General features: G+C 42.7%; 1 protein-coding gene across 1 annotated transcript in view; it reads right to left on the reverse strand.

Moving 5' to 3' along the window:
* Window positions 1-16,621, reverse strand: part of flt4 (fms related receptor tyrosine kinase 4) — a 197,567-nt gene that overhangs the window by 94,013 nt on the left and 86,933 nt on the right. Inside the window, exons 6-7 of the mRNA XM_080746555.1 lie at window positions 4,037-4,176; window positions 1,033-1,204 (exon numbers count right to left, since the gene is read on the reverse strand). Coding sequence (XP_080602681.1) covers window positions 1,033-1,204; window positions 4,037-4,176 — 312 coding nt within the window. The remainder of the gene's footprint in view (window positions 1-1,032; window positions 1,205-4,036; window positions 4,177-16,621) is intronic.

Below are 16,621 nucleotides of genomic sequence, written 5' to 3' on the forward strand. Positions count from 1 at the left end.
TAGCCAGATCCTGGTTGTTGGGATGACTGAAGTTTATTACGGTTTAAAAGGAAGCGCTGCCCGGGTTCAATCACATTGGTTCAGAACAGGTGCTCTTCAGTGTAACACGTATTTATAGAAGCAAAGGAACGCATAGTTCTACTTGGTAGTGGTGAGGCAGACTGTAGGGAAAGAATACTGAGGCACTCTTCAGGTGAAAACAATGATATACGGTAGCTTTATTGGTTATGTGAAAATACTATGACGTCTATCCCATCTGACATCATACATACAATCCCTTTTATGCCCATACATGGAGACCCCTGTCTGAACCAGCCACACAGCTATGGGCTGTCTTCCTCCATACATGGGCATTCCCATATGAAGTCCTGATGTCACATGTGATGTCACAGTGATGTGTCAGGGGAACCACGGTGTCAGGCGTTATAGACAGACAGACACTGCCTAAGCCGACGTCAGCAAGGGGGGAAGACGACAGCCAGCCCTATGGCCTCCCCTAAGTAACAAGAAATCTTGTGAAATTAAATGTTGTCAACCAATCATCAAGGACGATGATACACGAAAGAAGAAGACAGACAGAGATACGGTCAAGCTGTGACCGTTCACATACTAAACTGCGACCTACGGTCGCAATGACAAATTAAACATTGGCCAAATTGTCATATACTGCATTAGAGACAGAAATTAGAATAGAACCGTGTTATGCCTCAACTCTTAGTGCTTGCCAGGGTGGTGTGGGTCCCCGGTTAAAATATCGTCGCTGTCGGGTGGAAACCTTGTATCTCCAAGTTTCACATTTGTACGTTCTTTCGCGAAGTAAAGCCCTGCTTCATCACACAAGGCCGTCGCACAAAAGTAGTGAAAACAGTTTTCACTAGTTTAAATAATTTTTAAAATGAAAATGCAAAACGAACGGTTTTGGACATACAGGGTTTTCACCCGACAACAACGATATGATTATTTTGGGGTCGAGAACTACTGCTCTACGTGAAAAGGTTTGTGAAGCAACAAGCGACAGAGCAGAGCTCTTACCGTGAACAATGAGCTGTGTGCTGACGGTCTTGGACTTCTCCATGCAGGTGACGGTGCAGACGTACGGCCCCGTGTCGTTGCTGTTGACGCTGGCCACGGTCAGGACGCTGGTGGCCACCGTGCCCTGCTGCTGGGAGTCCCGATGGTACACGATGCTCACCAGGCTGTTTGTCTACAGGCCACACACACAGACACACACACGCACACGCGCACACACACACACACACACACACACACACACACACACACACACACACACACACACACACACACACTCGTTTTTGTTACCTACTTAGGACATTACATAGACTTCCAATCATTTTTATGCAAGTCCTGTGGCCTTACCCTAACCTCTATCCCTAAACCTAACCCTAACCCTAACCCTAACCCTAAACCTGCTATCGGTCCTCACATTGCCTATTTTTTCCAATTCTACTATACTTGTTAGGACATATGGTCCTCACATAATAATAAAAATGGACACACACACACACACGCACATGCACACACACACGCACACGCACACGCACACACACGCACACGCAGCTCAAATAGGCCTGCTACCTGTCCATTTTCTCAATTGAAAACACTTATTGAGAAGCTATATTATTTATATAGCTGAGCATCCACTGCCTAAACAAAAAGGCATCCATCGGAAGCGCATCTGTTTTGTTTGTTTTTCTTAACTGGCCATTTTCTCCTTAACAATTATACTGGTAATTACTTATTTTTTCGATTAACTGAATTATCCATAAGCGTGTATACTTTTAAACATTTCTATACATCAATGACTCAATTACCCACTTAGTGTGAGCCCTATTTTATATACGTCGGCGCACAGAGGTGACGAGCAAAGAATAGTGACTATAGCCAATGTACTGTAAACGCCCCAAGCTCAAGCAAGATTATTGATTATTCAACTAAACGCTGTTGCACCCAATGTTCTAAAATACAATTAAAGTGTCCTTGAGCAAGAACTCCGAACCCCTTGGTGCCTTGCATGGTTACCTCCGCTGTTAGTGTATGAATGTATGAGAATGTGTGTGTGAACGGAACGGGTGAATGTTGTGTAACGCTAACGCACACTATAATGTGCTTTCCATTATGGCGGTATAGAAATGCAAACTTCACAAGGTTTTCAGTAGGCTGGGCCTTTTGCCGCAATTCTTTCCCAATAAAAGAAATTCACGAGGGATGTCCTTGAAATAGACTGTAATGGATGTTCATATTCATTCAGAATAATCACCATTATAATCGTCATTTTGTACAGCACCTTTCACACAGGGCCTCACAGTTTGGAGAATATCCATGTATCATGTACTAATGGATCTAGAATAATAATTCATATTGCAGCAGTTATGAATTTCATGAAAGCCTTTCATCATGTTTTATGAATCCATAGCACCTAATTCGGCGGTATAATGTGTGCAGCGCAGCTGTGTATTCCTGGTGTGCAGTGGTGGAAGAAGTACTCAGATATTTTAGCCGTAACTTTCCTCTACTTTCCTCTACAATGTTTCTCAAACTTTCACATTTCAAGGTCTCCCCATAACTCTGGCAAAAAACATTTGGTTCCATTTGTACCCTGCCAGAGTTACATACTTGTATGGGTCCATTTAGACCCCACTAAAGAAACCCACAGAGTCCCTGGAATCCACTTTGAGAACCACTGCTCTATTACACCGGATTTGACCCTGGTTTCCTGCAGGCAAATCCTGAAGATTCTACCATTGAGTTATCAGAGCCTGCCTGCTTGAACAGGAGATAAATGTAATATTGACCATCGGGTCAAGATTTGTGTCAGATATAGACACAATCAAAAATTTCTCAAGTACAAAAGTACAGTAAATCTACTTAGTTACTTTACACCAATGGTCAGTGTTGGGGAGGTTAAAGTTACATGTAACTGAGTTATGTAACTTAGTTACATTTTGCTGTAACTTGCTGGTAACTGAGTTACATTTATATTTCTGTAACTCGTCAAGTAACTGAGATACCTTTTGGGTCATTTTTGGCTCAAGTTACAAGTTACAAGAAGTTACAAGCGAAGATATAATTTTGCATTTAAGTTTTGTTAAGATTGACGATCAAATGTCATGTAACAGTTTAATTAATATGTATAGCAAAGGTGTAGCTATCACTATACAAGGCACCAGTCTTTTTCTATTGTTTTACAGTTAAGTTACAGTTTTACAAGAGATGTGATCAAATTGAAGATCAAACGTCATACAGTATCCTCAACAGATCCTCTTTTTTTGTGGAATTCTATTTTAGGAACACAATGTTTACTAAAGAAAATGCCAACCTTTTTGGAATAAAATATAAAACTCAGTTGAGAGGCATATTTCAGCTGGCATGTGACTTTTTTTGTAGGATATTATATTTTGTTTCATGTACACCAAATGTACATTCTCAATTTAACGGTGGGAAAAAAGAGTAACTCAAGTTACTTTTTCAATGTAACTTGAAATGTTATAAGTTACATTTCTCCAGGGCTATAACTTTAACTTGATCAAGTTACTGCCATGGTGAATTACTTGTAACTGTACAGGTTACACTTTCAAAGTAACTATCCCAACACTGCCAATGGTCAAGGTGTACCTGTTTCTAGGGCTGTCACGATTATGACATTTTACATGACGATTCATTTTCTCCCAAATAATTGCGATTAACGATTTAATTGTGTTTTTGTCGTTGACAATTACATTTCTGTTTGGCTTTTAGGCTTTGAAGTTGCACATGGCAGATACGACACATAACCTAAATATACAAAGAAATTACTGACATATTTGACAACTTTATACTTAAAAAAGAACATTGATAGTGGAAATAGCCGATCTACAAGCGACGCGTTGCGAGCTTGTAGATCTGCTATTTCCACTATTTTTTAAATGTTTGAACATTTTTCAACATGTTAACGATTATGACGATTATCACAAAATAATTACGATCATGTCAAATAATTGCGATTATACGATTATGTAATAATTGTGACAGCCCATACCTGTTTCCCAGGGTAAGACCACTGGAAGTCCACACCAGCATTGAACTCCACCAGCGCAGTGCAGTTCAGACTGAGGGCCTCCCCCGTGGACAGAACCACCGGCTCCTCTGGGAACAGCCTGACGTCGTACACCTGGTCTCCTGCTCCAGGGGAAGAGAAGAAGGAGAGACAGAGACATACTGTATTAGGGAAGGAGGCAGAGAAAGAGGCACAGACGAGATAGAGAGAGGGACAGAGGTGGAGGGACACAGAGAAAGGAAGGGTGAGACGCGAGGAGTGGAATGCTCCCTGGTTTTTGGCCTTAAAGGGATATTCCACTTTCAACAGGGAGCAGTCGTAGGGCTTCTCTCCACATACAAACCCATTGTAACTTCAAACTCCATTTTAACCATGATAGATTCATTAAAAACACACATTATTTTTCTGGAGACTCATTTTACCTTCCTAATACGTGAGCAGGCCGTGTTTTTTCGCTAACTTTTTTCATTTATTTTTAATAATTATTTGGAAAAATGGAAAAAATGAAATTCAAAAAAATAATTATTAAAAATAAATGAAAAATGTTTTTCATTTTGAGATGGGGATCCGTGGCCAAATACATATTTTGGGGGTCCTTGACATGACAAAGTTTGAGAACCACTGATATATGCCGATTCTACAAAATGTCTTCTAAATCCAGTTTTCTGAAAAAGAAAAAAAAATTTTTGCTATATCAGTGATTCTCAAACTTTGTCATGTCAAGGACCCCCAAAATGATATGAATTTGGCCACGGACCCCCCCATCTCAAAATATTTTGTTCCAGGGACCCCCAGAAGCAAAGATTTGGTAGAAAGTGTTCACTCTAAATCTGTGTCTATTCTGCATCTACAGTAGCTCAAGGCCAAAAACCGCAGAGCGTTTCACTCCTCGTGGCCGAGACAGATGAGGGTTATGGTTGTATATACCATTGGACATCCTTTTTCTGTTGTGAATGAATGAAATAATGTATTTGTCGATGAAAAGAAAGAGCACATCAGCACCTCCACATCATATAACAAACACTACATCACAGAGGATAAACACACACACACACACACACACACACACACACACACACACACACACACACACACACACACACACACACACACACACACACACACACACACACACACACACACACACACACACACACACACACACACACACACACACAATAAAACCCTAAGCCTATTTCCTTTGTGGTCCTCTTGTGACAGCAGAAGGACGACAGTATTCCACTTCCTGCACTATAGTATTCCAAGTCTGCAGTACAGAGCAAACTACCTCCAAACACGTTTGAAAAACTGCTGCTATACTTATGCACACAATACCAAGTGAATGCAAGTGAACCACATTTGTTTACAGTTTATCCCCTACAGTGCATGAGTATTTAACTATTTCTGACAGCAAACACTCAACTCTTATGGTTTTATAACCTGGCTTTCCTAAGTCGCAGTGTAACACAACACTGTTTACACATTTCATTATATTCCCCCTTTAACTGTACATTAGGCCTACGTAATTTTGTTTTCACTGTTTTGTTCCACTTTTGGTTTGGTAACAGGCACGTGCACACATAGACATCAAAGGGGGCTTGAGCCCCTGCCCTTTTATCCGTCTCTAAAAAGTGCCCTCTCCAGACCATGAATGCAGTTTTACTATGTTGAAAGAAATGCAAGATGCCCTCTTTCCATGCCATACCTGAAGGCAGAATTCAGGAGAATTGCCTTGTCTAAACTCCCCTGAACTTGAATGCAGCATCTTATGTTGAAAGAATTGCCCTCTCTATGTAGAAATCCATGCCGTTACGCCACATCTCCAGTATTGACTTGATTATGCTTAGTTCAGTGTGGTATCAAGCACTGAAAATAGCAGACCTCCAAGCTCTGCGACGCGTTGTGAACTTGGAGGTCGGCTATTTTCGATATTTCCACCAAAAGACCCTTTTAGAAATGTCAGCCCCTGCTTCTCTAACATTCTCGGCACATCCTTGTTTGACAACGTCGTAAACGTATGTTTTCTCATGCCAATAAAGCCCCTATGAATTGAATGGATGGAGACAGACACAGGGAGGGACATCAGAGACATAACGAGGAGGAAAGGTCTCAGTGACACAGCAGTCTTTCCTCCGTTTGTCTTCCCAGGACGGAGATGCGAGAGACTTGGAAAGTCTTTTGTACTGTTACGGTTGAATTTTACTGTTCTTACTGTATCTCCATTTATGACACACACACACACACACACACACACACACACACACACACACACACACACACACACACACACACACACACACACACACACACACACACACACACACACACACACACACACACACACACACACACACACACACACACACACACACACACACACACACCTCTCTATCTCTTCCCCTCCCTCAGTCTCTCTGTGTCTATGTCTCTGTGTCTATCTTACAGTATGTACCTTCATATAGTTTAACATCATGTACCATTTTGTAATGTATTGATGTATCTGATGATTGACAATCAATTTATTCACTGTATATTACTCTGACAATTGCCAGCTAATGTATGCTTAATCTGTTTGTATGATCCCTCCCACTATTGTATCTGTCCTCCTCTAGGGAGGAGTCAATCTGTTTTGCTACAGTATGTTATGCTTCGTCTCTTTGACATACTGTCAATGAGACAGAGTATACTACTATGTTCGTGATCAATAAACACGCCAGAAAGCCCGACCCAGTTGTTCTTATTGAAGCAATTCTCAACACCGTTTGCCTCCAAGATGTACTATTGTACGTCCCAAAATCGCCCTATCAGTACCGGCTGCTCTTAAACTGTACAATGAAACACACAATGGTCGATTGAGGAGGACTACCTTCCTAAACTAGGATGACGGAACTATAGTTGTACTGACTCTGACCTCTAAGGACCTTCCAGGGAGGGTGCTCATGTGCGTCGGGCTGTGACACCCTTTCTAGTTTCTTTTCCTTTCGAGTTGTTTTTTTTCGCACTGCCAGTAAGATACTTGTTGCACTAACTAGCATTGACTGCTATGGTGACTTTTGATTTGGACACTGTACTATTTTGATAGTTTTGCTTAAGGACACTCTATGTATTATGTGTTCCCTCTCTTGATGTACCTTGCTCTTTACTGTACTCTGTTCTTGTTTTTCTTTTATCTTTTTCTTACTTCTCTGTAACTTTGTAAATAACCTTATACTGCTGTGCTGCCTCTGGCTCTGGGCAACTGATTTTCCCCCCTTGGGATATATATTAATAATGAATTCTGTCCTGAGTGAAATCCGTCCTGTCCTAAATCCGTCCTGCACGACCTCGCCTACTGCATGACCTCAGCGTCCTACTGGTGTTATAATCTGAATTTTCGAAGTAATCTTCCCAGAAAAAGAGTCAGCATGAGAAAAGCTCTGTCGACGGACAACAGACGGTCATAGGAAGAGGTGACAGAGACAGGCTCGGACTAACCATTGGACTAACCTGTGCTTAAGCGCCAGGGCCCGCCGCCTAGAAGGCCCGGTGTAAATCAAATTAAAAAATAAAATAAAAAATTCGCATCATTATTTCTATGAAGACGTCTATGGTGATTCACAGTGAGCGTTAAATGCACGCACACACACTCTCTCTCATTATGGTTCATGCGCTCTCTCTCTCCCTTTCTGTCTCCCCCTCTCTCTCTTTGGCCAAGTGCGCTGCTATGCTGCGGTATATGCAGAGCGAGGCGATACGAATCGATGAATGTGAGAGAGCGCACTTTCTCCCAAAGTAATATTGTCCCCCCCCCCCCCCCCCTTTGATGATGGTGAGGGCCACTATATTTCCATACTCACTCCAGAGGGCCACATTGCATATTGCTTACATCCTACTTTGTCACTTTCTAGTATCTCATACAAAAGAAGCAAAAAATAGCAGATCTACAAGCTCAAAACGCATCGCGCTGCGATGCATTTTGAGCTTGTAGATCGGCTATTTTTGCTTCTTTTGATTTGGAATCCTGAATTATTTGTTATTTTTTAATTTGAATCCTGAAATGTAACATTTTGATTTAATTTCAAACACATTTAGTTATATACTCATGTTAACTTTATGAACCTACAAATACATTGGACATAAAATAAATACATTTTAATACTACTATACCAGTCATTAAGCTACTAATATAGACAGAATTAAAGCAGGTCATGTTTGGAATTGTAACAGCTGAAATCAATAATATATCAGTATTCCAGTAATAACCAGTGGGCCGCATTAAGTGAAGGTGGGGGCCGCATGTGGCCCCCGGGCCGCCTGTTGCCCATAGATGGACATAAACGGCCATATGTCCGATAAGCTTGAGCATTTACTTCCGGGTTTGGTCATCAACTTCATTCAATGATTGAACTAAATTCACAGATGGATGAATTGAAACTGTCAGATGTGCAAATCGGTGTTATCAGGAATGATGTCAGTGGTTTGTGTTGTGTGACGTCAGACCAGAGCTCTGGTCGACCTGAATAAGATGTGACGCAGTTTCTAAACATCACATTTAGTCTGAGTACGACCGTGAAGAAGCCTTTAAATACGGATTGTACTGTGAGAGTCAGAGATTCAGGGACATATAGGGATATAGACAAAGAGATTGACTGAGAATTTCCAACCCGCAAGAGACAAAGAAACGCCTTCCAATTTACAGTCCAAGTAGCAGAAGCGGTGTCCATGAACCACATCTCGGGTCACCCTCCATGAAAACATGAAGAGGAGCCACAACAACCTCTACCGTCCAATGATGAGTAATGGACAGCTGCCCTCATCTTCCTGTCCGACGATCACCAGCTGTGTATCCGGCCAGCAACAAGGAGACACAGACAAACCGCGATCTTGCGAGGACTTCAACGCAGCCAGGAGAAGTAAAGAAACATTTAATGACTTACACATGAAAGAAAACCTCTTATGTGATGAGAGTTTCATTGAGGTATCTACACAGCACGTCCAGCATGTCCATACCAAAGAAAAACCTTTCCAGTGTAAACAGTGTGACAAGGGTTTCAGTCGGTTAAGTACCCTGAAGACACATCAGCGTGTCCACACTGGAGAAAAGCCCTTTGTGTGTAAACAATGTGACAAGGGTTTCAGTCGGTTAAGTACCCTGAAGACACATCAGCGTGTCCACACTGGAGAAAAGCCCTTTGTGTGTAAACAATGTGACAAGGGTTTCAGTGAATTAGGTAAGCTGAAGAAGCACCAACGTGTCCATACTGGAGAAAAACCCTTTGTGTGTAAACAGTGTTACAAGGGTTTCAGTGTGTTAGGGACTCTGAAGACACACCATCGTGTCCACACTGGAGAAAAACCCTTTGTGTGTAAACAGTGTGACAAGAGTTTCAGTAAGTTAGGTAACCTGAAGACACACCAGCGTATCCACACTGGAGAAAAACCCTTTGTGTGTCAACAGTGTGACAAGGGTTTCAGTCAGTTAGGTGGCCTGAAGACACATCAGCGTATCCACACTGGAGAAAAACCCTTTGTGTGTAAACAGTGTGACAAGGGTTTCACTCAGTTAAGTGACCTGAAGACACATCAGCGCGTCCACACTGGAGAAAAACCTTTTGTGTGTAAACAGTGTGACAAGAGTTTCAGTGAGTTAGGTACCCTGAAGAGGCACCAGCGTGTCCACACCACATAATAGCTTCAATCAGTTAAGCTGCGTCCAAACCTGGCGTTATTTCTTCAATTCTAGTCGCCTCTATCGCTTCACTTTGGTCGCGCAGGTCAGCGTTGGTAAAACAAATCATGTCCTGTTGGAATCAAGGCGAGTCCCAACCAAAAACATGTCCGTGTCTCTGGACAACATCAACGCTGATTGGCTGTCAGGATGCGATGGGTGGACTGGGGGTGAAGCAAAGGACGCTTCAGTTGGATTTTTCCAAGTGGGGCGAAGATACAAGGCGACCGTTCGCGCCGCTTCGCGCCATCCCTTTCGGATTATTCGCACCGCACCCGTTCGCGCCGCGATCAGTCGCGCGTCGTCTCGCCTTTGCATTCACTTTGTATGTAATCGCGCCGCTCGAACCATCCACATTTGGACGCAGCTTTACATATTCTGATGACAAACCATCATCTCCACACTTCACCCAATGAGTTGTCCACCAGATGGCGCTGACCACTCAGGCCATGCTTAAGCGGAATGAAACGCGATGATCCAGGTGACTCGCCTCATGCACAACTCTATAGTGTTTTCAAATGGGGGTCCGCGGGCTAATAAGTGTAAATTTGGGGGTCCTTGACATGAAAAAGTTGTTTGTTTATTGAATAGAGTTCATGCTTACTCCCATCATGCGCGTACCCATAGCGCACTTGTAAGTCTCTCTGGAAAGAACGTCTACTAAATGCGTCAATTGTAATTCGTAACTTGTCTTTTCAAATGGAGGTCTGAGGGCTAAAATGGATGCGTTCGGAAACCTGCACCGGGTGTGTGCTCAGTGTAGTGAGTGCAGTGGGCGTGACGTTGTATGGTGCGTTCAGTGTGGCTTATTTACGAATGACCAGTTAAGAACTCACTTAAAAGAAAAGAAAAGAGTTCACTCTGAACTCTGAAGGTAAACTTTCTGAAAAGCAGCAGTTGCTAACGTAACGTGGATATTGAAAGGATATGTAATTCCAAACATTGGCATACCTGCTGTTAGTTTACACGTTGATGCCTGTGAAACTATCTAGCCCAAACGACCAACGAAGCTGCAAATGCTGCATTTTGCGGTCATTTCCTCCATTGTTCACAGCTGAGAAGCGCTCGAGACATGGCCATGAAGACAAACCAATCAAACGTCAAACCCCATCTTCTGAGTAGGGTTGGTGAGTGCGTGCACTCAGCACACTGGTGCGCCGCACACTGGATTTCCGAACGACAACGCACCAAGTGCACCGAATAAACGAACGACAACATGGCACACCAGTGCGTTGAGTGCGCATTTCCGAATGCACCCTAAAGGGTCATTCCCACCGGGCAAGATAAAGATAAAATATATTATATTATTATAGTGATAATTTTATACTTTTGATATTCCTGTACCTTTTTTTTTTTTTCAATTATCTAATGTAATCCTGGGCGCTACACTCCCTCTGCCAACCTGGGGAGAGCAATGGACTGACCTCATGCTTCCTTCTATACATGAGGAGTCCAAGCCTCTTCTTTTTCACCTGACTGGGGAGAAATTCCCTGGCTGGACGTAGCTCGTGGAAGAAACACGTTATTCCAAACAGTTCCTTTCCCCTCCATCAGGCGCCCCCACCCAAGAAAAAGAAAATCTACAATAAACAGACGTTTAAAAAAAATAAAAAAGAACTGGATGCTATATCCGCTCCCATCCACTTCAATTGAGAAAGATATTTAATAACCCTTAATAAGTGTACATTTTGAGGGTCCTTGTCATGAAAAGGTTTGAGAACCACTGACTTACAGTACAGTAAGTAAAAGTAGTAAAACCTCAATGCAGAAATACTTTTCAAAAGGCCAAAGTATAAAAGAGGGCTTAAGTGGTTAATGTATGTGTTTCATATTAAATAATGATAAAAAAGTAGCTCTAGTAGCAAAAGTTATCATATAATTGTAATGGAGTAAAAAGCATAATATTTGCAGTATGAGCAGTGGAGTAGAAGTTATAAAACAGAAAATAGGGGGCACGGTGGCAGAGTCGGTATATACCCTCACAAAAACATGCAGTAATCCTGGTCTCTATACTGCCTGCCCCCTGGCCAGCCTGATGAAGGGGAGAGGAACTGGTTGGAATAACGCGTTCCTTCCACACGTTACGTCCAGCCGGGGAAACTCCCCCGTCAGGTGAAAAGAAAGCAACTTGGACTGTTCATACATAGAAGAAAGCAGAAGTCCGTTGTCTCCCCAGGTTGGCAGAGCGAGTGCAGCTCCCAGGATTACATTAGATGATTGACACCCGGTGAAGAATGGGTTACAAAATCGTGGGATAAAAAGGTAAGATAAAAAAATGTAATTAAATAAAGTATCAGAAAATGGAAATTCTCAAGCAAATTAAAAGTACCTAAAAAATGGTACTTGAGTACAGCAGTTACAGAGTAAATGTACATACGTTACTTTCCACCGCTGGCTGGGACTCCACCTGCTCTGCTAATATTATTTCCATCTATTTGCCAGCAGATGCCAGGAAATTAAAGTCAGCTACGGCGTAATTCGGGCTAATCAACGCTCTCAATAAAAGATAAGTGAGGTGGGGGAGGGGGGAGGGGGGCTTTGGGGCATCGGCCAGCATCTGCTTTAATCGTGTCATTTGAGCCTCGTCTTTCTGCTGCCGGTGGAAAAGACGAGGGAAAAATAATACTGCTAATAAACTGTGTCTGTTGCGGGCGGGGGAGGGCACGGCGGGGTCAGCGGCCTGTTTACTCAAAACCGCTCCGTTGGCGCACTGAGTGGCGGCCGCGGCGGGAACCCTCGCCCCGCTCTCGGCTTTCTCGTTTGAGTGACGTCGCTGTTGCTCTTGGCATATACGCCAAGAGGGTATGAGAGAGAGAGAGAGAGAGAGAGGTGAATGATGTCATAGGAAAACACAGAGACCCAGCGGGTCCCTCAAAGTTCATTTAACTTGATCACTACAACAGGACATGATGAGGCAGAATAAGGTCTTTATCTGGGGCTGCTTTCAAATAATTCAATTACCCCCCTGTGTTAGCCTGATTTCAGACTCAGACTGTCTTAACTCATACCCTGCCAAAAAAGAAGTTTCTATAATAAAAACGTCTTTAAAACGTCTTTTTCACTATGGACCTCCCTGCCAGACGTCTTCTGAACGTCTTTTTTTTTTTAAATAATAAATAAAATAAAAAATAAAAAAATTGAAAAAAGTTTTTTTGAAAAAAAAATTGTTGGACCTCCAACAGTGTTCGCGATCGCGAAATTGCATGTTTAACCCCCATACCAACCCCATCTTTCAAACATGGCAGCCATGTTTGTTTACATTTGAAGAAAACATAAGGGCTCCTTTCTCCTGAATGCCTGAACGGATTTCCAAGCAGATTTTTTTGTTTGAAAGCTGTGAAAAGCATGCACATGCATAGTGCATGATCTGTGCACGAATGTGTGCACCAGCGTGCACACTATTTTTTTAACCCTTTGTTGGCGAACCGGCAATATAAGAGGTCATCCCACTTTAAATATGGCACCGACTGAGTTAAGGTCTCTGTCTTTAGGTCTCCGTCTCAGAGGGGCCTTTTCCAACAAAAGAACCTTGGTTCAAGAACCAGTGCCGTTCAACTTTCTTGGAACCTTGGTTCGATCTTGCGAACCAGCCGCGAACCGGCTTTCGTTTCCACCAGATTGAACCAGAGGAACCAACTTTTACGGTTCGTGGAGGAAAAGCTCACCTCTGGTTCATCCCATAGGCGGGAAAAAGAACCCGAACCGGTTCTTTGCCAGTCGAAAAGCGCCCTGAGTGTCACACACTGACGATGACAAGAGAAAGACTTTCTAGGAAATCAATGAAGGGGGGAAAAAACGGGGGTCTTTCAATTTGCCACCATTGAGGCATAATTGTATCGCGGGCTGAATCAAAGATAGATAGGCTGACAGAATTGCAGTGTTAACTTCGCTGGCCTTTTGTTGTTGTTTTTTTTTGTCCTTTTTTGAATTGCCTTTTCAGCCAGAACATAATCCCTGATCCCATTTAAGATAGAGTATCCTTAAGTGAATGTGTTTTTCCTTTCTCTGCCCATGTACTGTATAGAAGCCCTTTGCTTGGTAGTCTGTCCTCCACTCCACTCAGCTTCCAGCCGATCATTAGGTGCTTGTGGGTGCTGCTGCCTGCATTGACACACCGGAGATGACCGGCTCAATTAGCCTAAAGCCTGCGTTGAACTCCAACTAATTTCTTTATGGTTGATCTAAAAGGCATAGGCTGATTAAGCTCAAAGCTTATTGGTAATGTCAGTCATAAAATGCTTCTGAAAATGTAAAAAAAAATGTATATATATATATATATATATATATATATATATATATATATATATATATATATATGTGTGTGTGTGTGTCTGGCTCAATTAGCCTAAAGCCTGCGTTGAACTCCAACTACTTTCTTTCTGTTTGATCTAAAAGGCATAGGCTGGTAATGTCAGAGTCATAAAATGCTTTTGAAAATGTAAAAAAGAAAGAGCGAGAGAGAGATTTTTGAATGGCTTGCCTTAAACGGTCATACTATCCACGCCATGTCCATCGATGTGTCCGATGTGGCGCATCGCTGATTGCCTGCACCCGCTTGTTGTATAACACGCAGTTTATTTCTTTAGGAACATTGTTAGCTGTCTGAATATAATACAATTCCATTAAAAAATCTGTTCATGTCAGCAGAAGACAGCTTATATCAGCTTTAACCAGTCAGCATTTTGTACTGTCACTTAGTATAGCAAATATCCTTATATGAACAGTAAGGATAACTGCTTTGGGTATAAGGTGGCCCATATGATTGCGACCGTAGGTCGCATTTACTATCAAACCCTGCACAAAGTGTAAGTCCGTCAGTCAGTCAGTCAGTCAGTCAGTCAGTCAGTCAGTCTGTCTGTCACACCTCACACGTCACACTCTTGCCCTGCTCATATCTCCGCAACCGTTGCCCCGATCCATGCCAAATTTTGCACACACACTCCTTACCTGCCAAACTACAACCTCCAAGGACCCCCGGAGCTCCAGGGACCCCCAGGTCCCTGGGGGACCCCCAGATGTAAAAAATGACCAAATGTGCTAAACTGACCAAATGACCACCCCAACGGGGCTGCTCACGGGGAATTCCCGGGGACCACCAACTCCTGGTGCTCCAGAACGGATGCAAAAGTGGTGGCGCCCCCAGTGGAGGACCCCCTACACTGCAGCTCACATGCCGTAACTCCGGCTAGGAGCGACCGGGACAGCCGGGGCCGGTACCTATTCGTCCGCCTTGCCGGCGCGGAGACCCCACCCCTCATTTCTCACATGGCCCTCTTCTAGCGCCACCATGAGGCCGATTCTTGCAAAACACATTTTTGGACACTGCTCCTACAATGTTTGCCCTAAAATCACGCAAATCGGTACACAGTATGTCTACACTCATCCCATCAACATGAATCTCTCCCATATAGCGCCACCTCCAGGCCGATTTTTAAAAACACATTTTTGGACACTGCTCCTACAGATTTTGCCCTAAAATCACGAAAATCACTACACAGTATGTCTACACTCATGTCATCAACATGGATCAGGAAGATTTTGGCAAAACACATTTTTGCCCTATTTGTGGAGATAAGTGACCTACGGTCGCTTATCTCCCGATTAGGGAGTCTTACTGGTACCTCAGGAGGTCCTCTGCCACGTTGACTGGATATTAAAAACCTCTTGAACCCCATTGCCCCCGCCGGCCGCGGGGGCAATAAAACTACAATTTCATTGTTGATTATTGCTACAGTGGGCCTACAGCATATATGATTAGCTGCCATTGTATTTTTCATCCATACATTACTCATATTACATTATTATTACACCTTATTATTACTTGTTTTTATCATTACTGACCCCATACTTTTACATTACTAATATACAATTTTGCCTATCAATTGATGACACCTTGGTGGACAATTTCTCAATTCACTATATATGTTTTCAATGAGGTCTTGAGGCTCATTCACTATTCAGAATGCAACTTTTCCATTCCATTTTCAATCATCTTTTCAACAGCAGGACAATTTGGTAAGAGAAATGTGATGTTTTACGTTGTATTTGTGAATTTTCAGGCGTTACAGTAGCTGACATTTGGTGGGCCAAGAGTAGCCACTATCACTGTAGTTTTGTGTCCACAACTGTTCCAATTTAGGCACACATTAGGCAGATTTTCCCCCTGGACCCCCCTGGGGTTCAAGAGGTTAATATCTTCCATTATAATATAAAAAAAATGTTGTCCAGACTAGGAATGACAGATTGAAAGAGGTTAAACAAAACTTTAGTATCCACTCTAAAAGGATTTATTCTTTCAACCCAAACCTTATTAAAATGTATAACGGCAGTCGTAAACTATTGCAGAACCTTGCCGTTAGCTTTAGCATTGAGAAAGCTTTAGCTTTGACCCTGGCCTTTCATGTCCATTGACACACTCTCAGGAGTGGATTCACTGCAGGCTTTTGCTGCTACTGAACATGCACAAGACTCAAAGAAACTCAGAAAACAGCCATAAGGGGTACGTACACTCGGTAAACTATTGATTTTGCACAAATCATAGTAGTGAAGTAGTGAAGTAGCCTTCACTTTTCGTAAATGAGGTTTAATTTGTGGACATTGCTGCAGTGGCGTCAGTTCAGAAAAAGCTAAGGTATGGCAACATGACTGGTGTCTTGAACGCACGCGAAGGCACGCGTTCAAGACACCAGTCATGTTGTCATACCTTATCAACAGGCATGATTCATTCATTTTGAGAAGTACATTTTCTTTTTTCCCCCCCGTTTCTAAGGTTTCTTGGGCTGCATATGGCAGCCTGGAACAGTTGTTCAAGTGCAGCTAAACTTGGCATGTTAGTAAATGTGCCACAATTAACAATAATG

The sequence above is a fragment of the Nannobrachium achirus genome (assembly GCF_963921795.1).
Source record: "Nannobrachium achirus genome assembly, chromosome: 17".
Lineage (NCBI taxonomy): Eukaryota > Metazoa > Chordata > Actinopteri > Myctophiformes > Myctophidae > Nannobrachium > Nannobrachium achirus.